General features: G+C 39.3%; 1 protein-coding gene across 5 annotated transcripts in view; it reads left to right on the forward strand.

The window, feature by feature from the left end:
- The window catches only part of slc12a5b (solute carrier family 12 member 5b), a 52246-nt gene extending 40866 nt beyond the window's left edge, over positions 1-11380 (forward strand). For 2 of the 5 annotated variants that reach the window (XM_054746043.2, XM_070545043.1), the window contains exons 21-26: positions 528-635; positions 7263-7379; positions 7579-7751; positions 8077-8091; positions 8181-8314; positions 10273-11380. In XM_054746043.2, coding sequence (XP_054602018.2) covers positions 528-635; positions 7263-7379; positions 7579-7751; positions 8077-8091; positions 8181-8314; positions 10273-10364 — 639 coding nt within the window. In that variant the 3' untranslated portion in view covers positions 10365-11380. Of the gene's footprint in view, positions 1-527; positions 636-7262; positions 7380-7578; positions 7752-8032; positions 8092-8180; positions 8315-10272 lie in introns of those variants that run through there. The other 3 variants (XM_054746045.2, XR_008564297.2, XM_054746044.2) reach the window with 3 other exon arrangements.
- Positions 11381-17277: the final 5897 nt, after the last annotated feature.

The following is a 17277-nucleotide window of genomic DNA, read 5'->3' on the forward strand; positions in this document are numbered from 1 at the left end:
CGCATAAAGAGGTGGAGGAAAATAAGGGACTAGTTTGTCTGTGTGGAAAAAGTCTCTTAAATACAGAAAAACACAATATAAACATATTATCTTGGACCGGATACATGACAGAACAGCGCTATATCCTCTGTTGTCCCGGCAGGGAATTGCTTTGCAACACTCTCCAGGAGTCGGAGAAGTATGAGGGCAAATTGTCTCTGTCTGTGCGTGCATGTCTCTCCCTCGTGGAGCTGACGGAGAGTATAAATTAGGCTTTAGCCTGGCGAGATCTACAACTGAAGGAGTCAATGTGCTCTTCGCTCCCTCGATCTCCCTCTCACAGAGTGCATGCCCAAATGGCTGCTGCTCTCTCTGGGGGAAAACAGGGTCTCAGCACCCCCCCCCCCCCCCACACACACACACACACACACACACACACACACACCACCACCACCACCACCCCGCCTACCCACTGGAGTCTCGTGTTGTGAATTGTCTGATTTAAGAAATGACGTCTATGTCACAAACTAAAGTACTTCTTCTTAAAGCTTGACAATGACATCTCAGCCTACACCTATGAGAAGACGCTGATAATGGAACAGCGATCGCAGATCCTCAAACAGATGCATCTGACCAAGAATGAGATGGAGAGAGAGGTTAGAAGAAAAACTCAATGTTTTTTATTATTATCATGGTAATGTTTAAGCAGAAAGTGTTTTATGTCTGGAATCCAAGAAGACTGGCCAAGAAGAGCATGTCTGAAGAGATTTGCATATACAATAGAAATATTTATTTACAATATTTCACCATTGTTGGTCATTTCTACTCAAAATTGACAAACATAAAAATATTGGAAATAGAAAAAATGCTGGAAGTGCTGCAGGGGTGTGAGAAATCTTATCTGGTGCTCTCACTGGTGCTCTTCAGCCAAGGGATCCACATAAATGTTGGCAAAAGGAGATCTGAGGCACTCAGGAGGTACAAAAATAAAAAGCCTTTATTAGTACATGGCTTAAATTGTTAAAAACATCAATGCCAACGCGTTTCAGCCCACAGGGCCTTCGTCAGGGCTCAAAATGTTTGTATACTCACTCACCCCCATGTTAAAAAGGCCAATCAATGACACCTGCCAAAGCTGGGCAGGTAGACTGCATTCTGATTGGATGGCCAGTACAACACAAAAACTTTTTACATCTAAACAATCCTATTGTAAGGATGAATACTTACAAATATGAAATTTCACTTCTAGAATTTGAGAAAAAATTATAAATATGGTACACAAATTGTAAGAAAACATGAGATTATAAATAAGGAGCTAAATCTAATTCTCCATTAAGACCTGGGAAATTAGTAGCTTTTAGTGTGTAAATCCAAAATGATTCTCTTTGCAAGAGTTTTTTAAGCCTATCTCCTCCTCTAATTGAATTTTTTATATGTTCAATCCCTGTGATTTTAAGAGAGTTACAGCTTCCATGATTTGTGTCTTTATAATGCACTGCCATAGGATATAGAGGATTACCAGATCTGATTGCTTGTTTGTGCTCTGCAAGTCTTACTTTTAACTTGCGTTTAGTTCTTCCAATATAGAAGCAACCACACGGGCATTCTAGTCTGTAGACCACGAACGAAGTATTACAGTTGATGAATGTATTAATGTAAAAAGTACGTCCTGTGAAAACATCAGCAAAACAGTTAGTGTTAGTCATGTTGTCACAGTGAACACAATTTCCACATTTATAGTTGCCTTTTCGAGTTGATAACCAGGTTTTTTGTTGCTGTGGAGGAAGGTGACTTTGAACAAGTTGATCATTTAATGTTGGGGCTCGTCTGAAGCTGATAGTAGGAGTATCTGGGAGAGCTTCCCTAAGAACACTGTCACTTTTCAGTATGTCCCAGTTTTTTGTAATTATTTTTTTGATCTTGTGGGCTTGATCACTGAATTGGGTCACAAAATAAACACCATCTGATCTTTGTTGGTTTTTCTCTTTAGGTACCAACAGCTGTTCTCTTGGCAGGCTTTTAGTCTTATTATACGCTTTGAGTATCGTTCTTTGCTGGTATCCTCTTGTTGTAAAGCTCTGGCCCATAACTGTAGCATTTCTTTCAAATTCTTCTTCTGTGTCACAAATACGTCTAAGTCTTTGAAACTGACCAGTGGGAATGTTGTTTATTAACCATGATGGATGGAAACTGTCTGCTCTGAGGATTGTATTACGGTCAGTAGGTTTTCTAAAAATAGAAGTGTGTAAATCTCCATTATCAGATTTTGAGATTTTTATATCTAGGAAATTAATTTCTGATGAGGAGAAGTCTAGGCTGAGTTTCAAACTTTTGTTAGTTTTGTTAAGATATGAATGGAATTGAAGTAGTTCTGATTCTGAACCAGACCACAGCAGAATAATGTCGTCAATGTATCTTCCCCACCACATCATCTTATCAGCATAGACATTACGATCAGAGTATACATATGTTTCTTCCCAAAGTCCCATAAAAAGATTAGAGTAATTGGGTGCAAAGCATGCTCCCATTGCTGTACCTTTTTTCTGTCTAAAAAATTGGTTCTGAAACAGAAACACATTGTTACATAGAGTCCACTTCGCCAGCTGAAGGATGAAAGAAGAAGGAGGCATATCTTCTGAATGTCTTTGGTCCAGGTAATAGGTTAGTGCTTCTAGTCCTTCTGTGTGGTCAATGTTAGTGTATAGCGCCTCCACATCCATAGTAACAAGAAGTCCAGGTCCTATGTTCCTTATATCATTCAGTTTGTTCAGTACTTGAGTAGTGTCTTGAACAAAAGAAGGCAGTTCAGAAACAAATGGTTTAATGAAAAAATCTACAAACTGTGAGGCTGGTTCTGTGATTGATTCATTGCCACTAATTATTGGTCTGTCTGGTGGATTCTCCAAGTTCTTATGGATTTTAGGGAGCATGTAGAAGGAAGGAATTCTTGGGTGCTCATTCAGTAGAAAGTCATGTTGTTTTTGTGAGATCCATTGTTCATTTTTAGCGTGTAAAAGCATCTCCTTAAGTTCAGTCTTTATTTGCTCTGTTGGATTCATTTGAATGTGTTCATAGTATTCACTGTTATCCAACTGTCTCTTAGCTTCTGTGACATATTGGTCTCTGCCCCACACAACTACCGCTCCTCCTTTATCAGCTCTCTTGATGATGATGTCTTCATTAGCTGATAACCTCTTAATTGCATCTCTTTCTTTGTTTGTGAGATTATGCTTCGTTTTATTTTTAGATGCAAAGAGTTGATCAACTTCTTGTGTAACTTTTTTGTAGAAGACATTCAGAGTCTGATTACATATGTTACCTTTATACCCAACATATGTAATCAGATTCTGAATGTCTTCTACAAAAAAGTTACACAAGAAGTTGATCAACTCTTTGCATCTAAAAATAAAACGAAGCATAATCTCACAAACAAAGAAAGAGATGCAATTAAGAGGTTATCAGCTAATGAAGACATCATCATCAAGAGAGCTGATAAAGGAGGAGCGGTAGTTGTGTGGGGCAGAGACCAATATGTCACAGAAGCTAAGAGACAGTTGGATAACAGTGAATACTATGAACACATTCAAATGAATCCAACAGAGCAAATAAAGACTGAACTTAAGGAGATGCTTTTACACGCTAAAAATGAACAATGGATCTCACAAAAACAACATGACTTTCTACTGAATGAGCACCCAAGAATTCCTTCCTTCTACATGCTCCCTAAAATCCATAAGAACTTGGAGAATCCACCAGGCAGACCAATAATTAGTGGCAATGAATCAATCACAGAACCAGCCTCACAGTTTGTAGATTTTTTCATTAAACCATTTGTTTCTGAACTGCCTTCTTTTGTTCAAGACACTACTCAAGTACTGAACAAACTGAATGATATAAGGAACATAGGACCTGGACTTCTTGTTACTATGGATGTGGAGGCGCTATACACTAACATTGACCACACAGAAGGACTAGAAGCACTAACCTATTACCTGGACCAAAGACATTCAGAAGATATGCCTCCTTCTTCTTTCATCCTTCAGCTGGCGAAGTGGACTCTATGTAACAATGCGTTTCTGTTTCAGAACCAATTTTTTAGACAGAAAAAAGGTACAGCAATGGGAGCATGCTTTGCACCCAATTACTCTAATCTTTTTATGGGACTTTGGGAAGAAACATATGTATACTCTGATCGTAATGTCTATGCTGATAAGATGATGTGGTGGGGAAGATACATTGACGACATTATTCTGCTGTGGTCTGGTTCAGAATCAGAACTACTTCAATTCCATTCATATCTTAACAAAACTAACAAAAGTTTGAAACTCAGCCTAGACTTCTCCTCATCAGAAATTAATTTCCTAGATATAAAAATCTCAAAATCTGATAATGGAGATTTACACACTTCTATTTTTAGAAAACCTACTGACCGTAATACAATCCTCAGAGCAGACAGTTTCCATCCATCATGGTTAATAAACAACATTCCCACTGGTCAGTTTCAAAGACTTAGACGTATTTGTGACACAGAAGAAGAATTTGAAAGAAATGCTACAGTTATGGGCCAGAGCTTTACAACAAGAGGATACCAGCAAAGAACGATACTCAAAGCGTATAATAAGACTAAAAGCCTGCCAAGAGAACAGCTATTGGTACCTAAAGAGAAAAACCAACAAAGATCAGATGGTGTTTATTTTGTGACCCAATTCAGTGATCAAGCCCACAAGATCAAAAAAATAATTACAAAAAACTGGGACATACTGAAAAGTGACAGTGTTCTTAGGGAAGCTCTCCCAGATACTCCTACTATCAGCTTCAGACGAGCCCCAACATTAAATGATCAACTTGTTCAAAGTCACCTTCCTCCACAGCAACAAAAACCTGGTTATCAACTCGAAAAGGCAACTATAAATGTGGAAATTGTGTTCACTGTGACAACATGACTAACACTAACTGTTTTGCTGATGTTTTCACAGGACGTACTTTTTACATTAATACATTCATCAACTGTAATACTTCGTTCGTGGTCTACAGACTAGAGTGCCCGTGTGGTTGCTTCTATATTGGAAGAACTAAACGCAAGTTAAAAGCAAGACTTGCAGAGCACAAACAAGCAATCAGATCTGGTAATCCTCTATATCCTATGGCAGTGCATTATAAAGACACAAATCATGGAAGCTGTAACTCTCTTAAAATCACAGGGATTGAACATTTAAAAAATTCAATTAGAGGAGGAGATAGGCTTAAAAAACTCTTGCAAAGAGAATCATTTTGGATTTACACACTAAAAGCTACTAATTTCCCAGGTCTTAATGGAGAATTAGATTTAGCTCCTTATTTATAATCTCATGTTTTCTTACAATTTGTGTACCATATTTATAATTTTTTCTCAAATTCTAGAAGTGAAATTTCATATTTGTAAGTATTCATCCTTACAATAGGATTGTTTAGATGTAAAAAGTTTTTGTGTTGTACTGGCCATCCAATCAGAATGCAGTCTACCTGCCCAGCTTTGGCAGGTGTCATTGATTGGCCTTTTTAACATGGGGGTGAGTGAGTATACAAACATTTTGAGCCCTGACGAAGGCCCTGTGGGCTGAAACGCGTTGGCATTGATGTTTTTAACAATTTAAGCCATGTACTAATAAAGGCTTTTTATTTTTGTACCTCCTGAGTGCCTCAGATCTCCTTTTGCCAACATAAAATAATTGGTTATTAGTTCAGGACAAATAAATACCCAACTACATCTAATTAACACACAAATAAATGTTTTTTAAAGTTTTACATTTTTGTTTTAAACAAGAAAAACAATGCATTTGGATTTTATAATAATTGCATTTGCTCCAATAAAATAAAATTAAATTAAATTAAATTAACCAGTATTAGAATAGAAAGAGTTTTTAATAACTAATTTTTGTCTAAATACATTTTATTTAATTACTTGTAATCTGTTATTTGATTTGATTGATGGCTACATTCCCTCTATAATGGATTTATCTTCATTAATTAAGTCTAATGGTTGTCCTTTAGTGTGTGGCATTTCAGTATACATAATTTTTTCACACCCTCTACTAAAAAAAGTCTGTACACCTACTTCTATAAAATCCTTCAAAAATAAAACATGACATTTTAGAGTCTACTATGGCTTTTGTGTTAGTGTTTACAACATAGTTTATGTGTTTAGATTTCATAGTTGATGTATTAACTACTCCAATGAATAAAATAAAACCAAATGCAATTAAACTAGCCAGTATAAACACACACACAGAGAGAGAGAGAGAGAGAGAGAGAGAGAGAGAGAGAGAGAGAGAGAGAGAGAGAGAGAGAGAGAGAGATTGATAAAAGGTTTTCAAGGGTTTCACATTTTAATGTATTAAATACTTTGATAAATTATCTAAATAAACTTAATTGAATTGCTTGTTATCTGTCATTTGTACCTTGATGATTCATCTGTTGCACTGAATAATTGCAAGACTGGATGGTGGGCGACCTCCTTGTAAATCATACAGTGCTGGCATTCATCAACAACTCAGGGTCTGTGTATGATAACAAGCGGGACATCATGTTAAAACTACATAAAGATTGTTTTCATCATTGCTGCAGCTAAAAAGGACCAGAAGCTGAACTTTCCATATTTTTATTTAACAAATCAAGTTGTGCTGAGGAAAGTAAAATATTTGCAGCACATTCTAAGAAGAGATCGGTGTGATGATGAGAATACCCTGCAAACAGTCAACGTTACATGGACATGCAGACCATGTCTATATTGAGTCTGTCGGTCCAGACCATGTCTGTAGGACGTCCAAGCTAGGTCTTTGCACAGTGAGTAAGTGCTGTAAGCCGCACATGCAGGCTAACATTCTGGCATGTGCTCCGACCACGTTAAAGTGGCCCTTTTCGTTTCCTTCTCTATTCCCTTCTATAAGGCCCACTTGTGGTGTTATAGTTAGTAAGGCTGTAATAAAGGAACTAAAAGTGGTTTATCAGGACATTCCTGAGGCTCCCACGATGGACTTCTGCAAGTCAGATGTTTGTGACGAGTAGCGTCCCTACCTTTCATGCACTACTGAGGCACTACATGTATAAATTCATGTGTTGTTTTAGTTTTTCAACTGATTGTAGTCTGTCCAACTTTAACCTACAGTGAAAAACGTACAGATGATGGAAGCTCGTCACGGGCATGAAACTCCCAGGCTTTGTCCTGTCTGGGGTTTTTGATCTGACATAAAACTAAAACCTCCAGAGAGAAATTAGAAATAGATTCATGCTTTTTGTTTCTGCAGATCCAAAGTATAACAGATTCATCCCGTGGATCCATCCGGCGTAAAAACAAACCCACTTTGCAACCCCAGCACAGCAAAGAAGAGGGGGGCAGCCCAGCAGATAAACCAGATGACAAGGTAAATCTGCTGTGAACTCTTTGTAGACAAGAAAGTATTTTGTCCTCCCCTGCTCTGTCATAGATGAAACAGAACTGTTTGACCCTCTGCTGGTGGTTACATAGTGATTTCTCTCATGTAGACATTCCCTTTTACTGACAGGTGTCTCTTCTCACTCTTTCACCCCATCACACATCATGCTGCATGTTTTGTCTCTCAGTCTGAGGCTGTCTCCCACCCAAAACAGGCACAGCTGATCTACAGTAAGAAGACCACCACTCCATCAAGCCACACCCCTGCAGCAACCTGGACAGAGAAAAAAGATGCAGGAAAAGGGAGGACCCAATCAGCATCGACACCAGAGGCAGGAAGAGACTTTCTCAATATGAAGCCGTAAGTCACATCTAAATGCACCAAACAACACCAAATCCAATACACGGCTCTTGTGCAGAAATCCTTCTCTTTAGAGTGCCCATGCTTTAAAAATGTGTTGACTGTAAATAAAAATCTCAGAATTAAATCTAAAAATATTTGAATGCATTTTTACGATAAACACTCAATAAATTTGTTTTGATAACTAAGATTGGATCTTTTGCACTAATTGAATCTTATTTAATAAATGTGACGTTACTGAAAGCAAAAACAAAGAACGATGCTTCTTTGTGTGTGATAAGACCCTGAATGTATCCACATGCTGTTTTCTTTCATCATGCTGCAGAGAATGGGAGAACTTGTAAGTAAAGCTGCACAGATTTAAAAGCTGGACTAAAGCTGATTAATGAGGAAAACTGCTATATTATTATTATTTTCCTAATCATCCAGGAACCAAATCGATGTGAGACGGATGCACACTGCTATGCGACTCAATGAGGTGATCACAAAGAAGTCCAAAGAGGCTAAACTTGTCCTGCTCAACATGCCTGGACCACCAAAGAACAGGGTGGGAGATGAAAACTGTATCCTTCACTGCTCTGGCCGGAGAATGGAGAGAAATGAAAATTAGGATGTTTAATTGTTTCAGGCAGAATTTATTGTGAAATTAAGAGGTGCAAAAGATAAAATGTGTTTTGATATCATGACTCCCCAGGGTGTTTAGTTACTGGGGCAAAATCCACTTTAGGAGCTTTTTACCATGTGAAATTATTTCCTTATTTAAAAAAAATAAAGCAATTCTTGCATTTTCCTGTTTCAGCTGCACATTGTGAGTTTTATTTTGAAAATCCTGTAAAATGTCAATGGAAAATAGTCATCAGGCCCTGCTCCTCTCCAGGAAGCGTCTCTGGTCTGAAACCTGTCTCCCCTGGCCAGCAGAGGATATGTGGCTTAGGCGACTGCTGTCATGCAGCAGACTTGGTCGTCTAGTGCTTAGAGTGCTCAGACAGATGCCTTAACCACTGGACTACCATAGCCAATATGTCATATGACGTGCAAGATGCTGTTACGTTTTGTCATTGCAGGCATGGGTGGAGTTTCACTGAAACTAAGCGTTTTCAATTCAATTCAATTCAAAGATACTTTATTAATCCCAGAGGGAAATTAGAGTTTCAGTACACTATTCAGAGATCAGACATACATGGGCAAGACACATGACAAGAATTGGTGACTGTGGTCATTCGCAACCCTGAGTTGCGCTACCTTAATAGAAATAAGAGGGTAACATGAGGAATTGATTTGGGAGGAGGGAAAAAAAGGCACTTCATAGCTACTCTCCCAACAGGAGGGCAGCTTTGCTCTGCAAAAAAAAAAAAAAACCTCAGACAGATAAGCAACAGACTTCAGACGACACAACATAGATACTCCGATAGGAAGGCGGGGGGGGGGGGGGGGGGGGGCTGGGATCCTCTTTCCCCAGCGAGAGCAGCCATGTACGGCGCTCAGCCACTGTAGCCACAGGTGGGAGGGAGTTCTCGGGAGAAGCGCAGAGCACATTGACTCCTGCAGGTTGATGACCTCGCCTGGCTGAAGTCCACCAATCTGAAGGCGCAGGGGTGGGGGTTGGGGGAGGGGGGTTGTCACAGCATCCGTCTGCATTCCTTCGTGGGGGTTTGTTGTCAACATCTCGAGGCTGCTCTGGCGTCAGATTTGGATAACAAGACTTTGTTTGGGTCAGGCTGAGATAATTTTCCTCTCTGCCTTCAGTCTTTACTGATCATTCCAGTCCTTCAGTGAAGCCAATTTAGGTTTTTAAAACTTTTCCATACCGTCCGGTGACCCTCTCCGAGATGACATCCATTTTGCGCACTAATACCGGTATCGCAGCTAGAACATTGTCCAGCTTACGATTCACCTCGAGTAACGTCCCAGTCTGAGAAGTCTCCACACGGACGGTGCTTTCCTTGGGTGCGGGTTGCCCTCCAATCGCTCCCGTCTTCCCAATTTTTCGGAAAACCAGATATCCTCCCACTCCAATCAGAAGAAATCCAGTGATCATCAGGCCAAACATCCACACGTCTTTGACGTCCTCAATGGACAGCTGGGAGAGGCATACGATCTTCCACTCCCTCCAGGAATCCAGCATATACCCCGCCGGGTGTGTCCACTGTGGGCATGTGGGAGCCCCCTGCTCCATTCTCATTATTGAAAAAGTCTTATCAATCGCGTTGAATGACCAATTCCTGAAATTCATAGTTAAAAATAGGGTTTTTCAGAAGAAATGCAGAGAAACGCTCTGTGGGCAGACAGGACAAAAAGCCTTGGGAAAAAAAGATAAGGGAGCAAAAAGAGAAGCGTCTGTACTCTGTGAGTGCAGGGTTTAACTTCAGGCTGATGAAAATAAGTCGTATTTAAGATAAATTACATCCTAATAGTGCCAACGCTAATACGTTATCGTGTACTGTGCCTTTGCTCTCAAAGGTTTAAAGTAGCAAGATCTGTAACCTTAAAAAAACAATCCTTCACTATTTACTCACCTCAGATATGGAGTTCCTTGAGGTGCTCACTGAAGGTCTGAACAGGGTTCTCCTGGTGCGTGGAGGAGGACGAGAAGTCATCACCATCTACTCCTGAGAGTATTTCATCAGCTTCTCTAGAACTCTGAGCCCCCTTCCAAGAAAACCCTTTCCTCCCGCAGCCACCGCAGCCTTCTCAGGTGACTTCCAGTTTTGCTGACCTACCAGCTGCTGCCACCACCACCCTACAGCCATCTCTCTTCAAGACTGACAAAAGCAGGAGATTTTATATCAACTTACATCCTGATCTGCTCCTCTGTGAAGCACTGTGGCTGCTTCCCCTTTTCTTTATGACATCCCTACGGTTTCAACACATGATTTGTCTGTCTGTCTAAGTATTGATATGTTCTAACATAATCTAGCTATCTAATGAGGGCAAGACAACGCGATTCCTGAAGAGAGACTAGCATTCAGGTTGGTAATCTGGTTTGTCAGAAGAGGGTTTTGTCACAGGAATATTCTGCTCTGTTCTCAAGTGTCGTTGAAGAAGTTTATTTTCATCTGTTGCAAACATTTTAGTGTTTTCTTAAGTAAAATGAGTCTGTTGTTACTTAGCGTTTAGTTTAAGGAGCTCTCTTGTTTTAAACTCGAGCTGCTCTCTTTTCTCTTCTAACTTTTTCATGACTTTTTATCCTGTCTTCATCAGTAGAACATTTTATTTGCTTTTCCAAATTTAGGATTGTTTTTATTCGCTAATAATATTTGATCTGAAAGGACTTTGTTGGCATTTCTGCATTCATAAAGTTCATTTTGGTTAAGCTATATGAGCTGTCTGTCCCAGTGAGAGCAGCTTTTCTACAAGAATGGATGGACAATTGTTCAGTGCAGTGCGTTAATATGCATGAATATTTGGTAGTCACCTCGCAGCACCAAGGTCCTCAAATTATAATCTCGATTTTTATGCAAAATGATGTAAAAATTCTATTGTTGCAAAGTAGATGGGCTTTTTTTCTTTTAGCCCCAAACCTGTAGAAAGCTGTAGAGATGGATGTTTGTTTTTGGACCAAAAATAGATGAAAAATGACAAGTTCATTACTGAGAATAAACAAATGAAAAATACAACAGGAAACCAGATTGGATGTCACTTTTTATCAGTTCTTTCTTTTAAAATTGACGTCTTTAATCTTCCAGTAATGATTGTACACGTTTCTGTGAAATAATGTTTCATTCACCAGGAATTCTAACAGGATGCTGAATTTTAACGTCTGATGACTTTGCTCTGGTTTGCCGATTAAGTTCTCAGTCACTCCGTTAAAGATGACAATTTTGAAATTAGACAACAAATTATTAAAAACTGATCTAGGGGAGGTGTGTGTGTGTGTGTGTGTGTGTGTGTGTGTGTGTGTGTGTGTGTGTGTGTGTGTGTGTGTGTGTGTGTGTGTGTGTGTGTGTGTGTGTGTGTGTGTTCTTGTACTTATTACATACTGAGGACCATTCTGACCATTTTCCCTACAATGTGAGGACATTTTTTAAAGTGAGGACATTTTTGGTCCTCACCTTTTTTTAGAAGCATACCGGAAGCTTACTATACAGTTAGAGATATGGTGTGAATTATGTGTTAGTTAGGGTTAGGGTATGGGTTAGGCATAGTGGAATCACAAAAATGAATGGAAGTCATTGGAGGGTCCTCACTATGATAGAAAGACAGATGGGTGTGTGTGTGTGTGTGTGTGTGTGTGTGTGTGTGTGTGTGTGTGTGTGTGTGTGTGTGTGTGTGTGTGTGTGTGTGTGTGTGTGTGTGTGTGTGTGTGTGTTGCTCTATACATCAAAGTGAGGACCTAAATAAGTTTTGCGACCAATGTCCTCAGTTTGCAGTCAGGACATTTAAATGGTAAAGACATTTAGCTGGTCCTCATTTTAGGACAATGTTACAGAGCTCTACTGGTCAGTCTTATATGTATGGAGTGAATTAAGTTTTAATTAAGGTTAGGGTTAGGCTAACGTGGATTCTACATCAGACGGCCCTACTGCTAGTAAACAGATGAAAATAGATGTAAAATCTGCCGGACTTGGTGCCGCCGAACTGAAAAAGCTTGTTGCTGGCTATGTAGTGGAGGAGATGTTACCGATTTCCACTGTGGATTCTGAATCATTCCGACGCATCATAGACAAAATTCCGACTAAAAGTGGTGTCAAACTACCCCAGAGAAAGTCATTCTCAGAATACCTTGAGCGAGAATATGACATAATGAACTCCAATTTGAAGGCAACACTTGAAGAGGTAGATTTTGTTTCCACTACTGCTGACATTTGGATGGTGAATAACAAAAGTTTCTTGGGTGTAACAGTTTACTGGATTAATTCCTCTTTACATCGCAACAAGGCAGCCTTTGCATGTTAGAGGATCAAAGGCAGTCACACATTTGATGTGATTGGAGCAGAGATTGAAGAAATTCATTCCACATACGGGTTGCATGGCAAAGTTGTTGCCACAGTAACAGATAACGCATCCAACTTTGCCAAAGCATTCAGAGTGTATCAGTCCTGTGATTTGGAGTCTGAATTTGAAAAAGAGGATGATGAGGAGGAACCAAATTTTACAGATGTGAAAAAAGTTCTGTCAGCCCCATCTACTTAAGGTCAGTTTAGCCTACCTCCACATTACAGATGTGCATCACACACCATTAACCTGATATAAACAAGTGATGTTGAGAAACATCTAAACTCCAGTCCAGAAACCAAGAGTGTGTAAAGGAGCAGCATGGCGAAGTGCTCTGCTCTGTAGCGTCATCAAGGTTCTCTAATTTGTGGCAAAGGTCACATTTACCCAGCTGGGTCAAGCTGGGTCAAACAGTAACTTTCAAGGCCACAGATTAACCAAGGAGTCATGATGTCTGGAAGAACATCACCATTTTATCGGCTGCTGTTCCGTCCCAGAAGAAGGACACTTCAAGTTCACGATAACAATTAAACAATAATATTAATAAAACTCTTTGACTTTATTACTATTTATTATAATCATCATAAATAATCACTTGATTCAGTATAAATGTATTTTAATTACATGAAATGAATGATTATGCTTTGGGTATAATAATGATTAATTATGGTTATGGTTGATGACAGGAATGTGTTCAGCAAATCAGAAGGTCAGCTTCCACCTTATTAGGGATGGGTACCTATGACATTTGAATCGATCCGGTACTAATTCCCGGTACCTACGAATCGATACCAGTACTTAACTGTACCAATTTTCGATACTTTTGAGTGTTTATTATATTAATTCTCTTTTATAATTAAATATATATTTTTCTCAATATATAACAATATTTGATAAATATCACGATAAATAATATTCAACTGTTCGTATTAACATCGTCCTTGTAGTTTTATAAGCTGATAATTATACTGAAGCAAACATCTTTACTGTGAACTAAATTTACTGTGTATCTTCATTCCTTGTGCCGTCTTTTTTCATTTGATTTTTCCTATTGGGAAGTTAGAATTTCCGAGGAGAAAGCAAGCGCACCATTAGCTGATAACAACGGTGGCAATGGAAGCTAACATATCAAGCTAACGTTTTCTTTAACAGTTTATTTAACTGCTGGAGCAGATTAAAACGATGATGCCTCACACTTAGATCATTGTCGCTGGTTTTATCTTCACCCAATCACCCGTCGCATTTAGTAAAGTGAAGCCAAACTTTAGAGCGCGTTCATGTTCTAGTCGGAAATTCTGAGTTCTGAGGAGAAAGCGAACACACCATTAGCGAAACAGAAGCTAACATATCAAGGTAACGTTATCTTAAACATTTTATTTACCTACCGGAGCAGATTAAGATGAGGATGTCTCAATTAGATCGTTGTCGCTGGTTTTATCATGACCCAGTTACCCATCACATTTAGTGAAGTGGACCCAAGCATTAGCGTGCGTTCCTTCTACCATGCTGCTCTGTTTACAACTCGCTCGCAGGGACCGACGACATAACGCTCTTGCGCATGCGCAGCTGTCTTGGCAAGTTCTCGTTATGAAGGACGGGTACCGAAACGAGGCACCGTTTGAAACAAAGTGAATCGGTGCTCGGTCGGTACAATGGAATTCGGTCGGTACCTTAAAAAGTACCGAATTCGGTACCCATCCCTACACCTTATCCATCTAACACAGAGTTTATCCAGAGTAAACAATAACTGCCAACACATGTTTTTGACGCATGACCAAAGCTTTCTTGCTGAGAGTGGGAGTGTTCTGAGGTCTTTGTAAACTAACCTCCACCAGCTTTCGAGTCAGTAATTGAACCAACACCATCCTGAGGAGACGGGAACGGCCGCCCTGATCCTCTGCCAAGCTGTTCTGTCACGCTGATCAGAATAGCTAAGAATAAACGTAAACTGTAACCAGCTGACGAAAAACTCCTTCCAGAAGTTATTGATTTCTGAGTTAAGTTAAGACGAGAAACTTCTTCAGAGTTATGGACTTTGAGACGCCAATAGTTCCACCAGTCGAGTGACCCAAGGAGACATCTCAGGACCGATTTGGTCATGCCAGAGGTTTTTCTACCAACCTCGTGTCTGGAGGAAACATCTCCACCTGTACACTTTGGATCCAAAAGGGGGTCTTCTGATTGGGTGAGGTAGACTTCGACAGATTGTGTTTGATGTGTTTCTCTAAGTCAACAACTCAGGTAGCTGCAAAACATCTTTTCCAGCCAGAACGCTTTCATCTCTCTGAAAGAAACCTTCTGAGAAATCCATTCATTCATCCAAACTCGTATTTCCAATTTAGCTTTCATCCAGCCACAGGTTTGCCTTTTTAAAACAAGTTTAATATCAAAGCTGTTAAAATTTGTCATTAAATTGTCATCCATGAATTGTCATTTATAAGTGTCGTTCAAATCTTAAAGTTTAAGAATTGTTAGTAATAAAATTCTTCATTTTTTAAACTTGCCTCATTATTGAAATGAAACACAGAAAGGTAAAATTATTTCTGGTTATTGAAAAGCAAAGATTCCTAGCTTCTGATTCAAAAATAAACTTTTATAATTCAATTTAATTATCTTAAATTAAACATTAATCTTTGGATTAAAAATAGACCAAACAGGTTGGTGCATAAACTTAGATTGATTATATAAGTATCCGGGATATTTATATATGATCTAAGCTTCATAGATTAATCTGCCTGGTCCTTCTCAGAATCTAAAACTGAATAGGAACAGTTTTGATTCTAGTATGTAGATTAATCCTACAGCTCTTTGGACTAAAGCAAGTCGATTGACATTAGCTGCTGAACAGGTAGAGGAAATCATCCGCAGGAAGCCAATGGTTCCTACATCCACAAGGTAGAATTCCCTGTATGAAGCAATTTCAAGAATCCTCATTATACCCTCAAATGAACTTAATCCATTGTGTGTAAAAATGCGAATCAGGTGCTTTACTGAATAGGAGTACCAGTTCTTGAACGAATGCATGCATGTGATGAAGCCCCTGACGGTAGCTCTGGACATCTTGTAAGGAGATGAGTGCACTTATGGAGCTCTACTACCAACACTCACAAGTCTGATGTCAAAGACACTTGCCCTGAAAGACGACCTCTCTAAAATGGCAGCCACCCTTCCAGACGTCATTGTCAAGGTAAGATTATAAATTAATATTTGCATTGGATGGATTTAGTAATCTATTATTTATTTATATATATATTTCAACACCCAACATGGAATATGAATGTTTTACTGTGTGTTAAATTGTGTTTACAAATTTTAAAATGATAGAATACAAAACCTAACCTAAAAACAATTACCAGTGATGAACATTAATCATAATATCAACAAAAGATTAAAATTAAGTGGTCAGATTAAATAAAAATAAATGAATCTCATTCAAATTATTATCACAAATATCTTTAAGAGAAAATTATTATAAATATAACATAATAAAATACATAAATTCTTAGATACATCTTATTGTATGTTACAGGCCATCAAGACTCACTTTAATGCTGTTATGGAGAGCCAGGAAGGACGTCTTCCAGCTTGCGTTGGCTGAGAGATGAGTGTAGCCGAGTGCAGGTGAAGGAGCTTCTTATCACAGTGTCATACAACTGCTGCTGCAACTGCAGACGTGCCCCAAGACCTCCAGCCAGTTCAGATGAGATGGACTTTTTTGACTTTGAGATCCAACCCAGAGAATCCTTCTCCACAGAAAATGAAGTAACTGACTATACAAGGTCAGGGCATGAGCTTGAGATTCTGAATCAGTTTCCAACTGTCAAAAAGATTTACATGAAGTACAACACTCCAACTCCATCCAGTGCACCAGTGGAAAGGCTGTTTAGCTTAGGTGGGTTGGTTTTTTGCCCGAAAAGGCACTGACTATCTGATAGAACATTTGAGAAGCTTCTGCTGATGTGATATAACCTGTGAATAAGGGAAAATTTTGACCAACGTGTATCCTTGCTCAGCTAGCTAAACGGCTAACAAACAAAGAATACGCCTCGGTAGAACATGAACATTGGAATACGCCTTGGCGGTTCCTGATGACATATCTCCTAGGCAACCGGGGCGGGGCCAAGACATCAAGGCAAGGTTCTTTGGCTTTGAGAAACACCCTGAGTGTGTCCCTAAACTGGAGTTCAATTATCTCCATCTGGAGGTTGGTTGGGGATCTTTCCATGTCAGCTGCAAACTGATTGCTGAGCTGCAGAAACCTCAATTTCTGGACTTTAAAGTCTGCAAATCACTGAGTAAACTCAGCATTGAGTAAAATTAGTATTTGCAGTTTGTTTCAGACTGAGGAGCTGCAGACAACATCACTGGCATGATGCCAATGACTGTGAACAGGAAAGGAGGGGGCACTTTGGTTGATGCACTAACACTGCAAAGCATTGTGGGATTTGTAGTCTTTGCAGCAAATGAGCCAGTGAACCAGTTCTAATACATAGTCGATATGATCTGTGGGCCAAATATGAATAGACTGCAGGCCCAAGGGCCTGAGTTTGACACATGCTGTATTCCAATCACAAATTTTGATCAAGCCATC

The sequence above is a fragment of the Nothobranchius furzeri genome, chromosome 15, assembly GCF_043380555.1.
Source record: "Nothobranchius furzeri strain GRZ-AD chromosome 15, NfurGRZ-RIMD1, whole genome shotgun sequence".
NCBI lineage: Eukaryota > Metazoa > Chordata > Actinopteri > Cyprinodontiformes > Nothobranchiidae > Nothobranchius > Nothobranchius furzeri.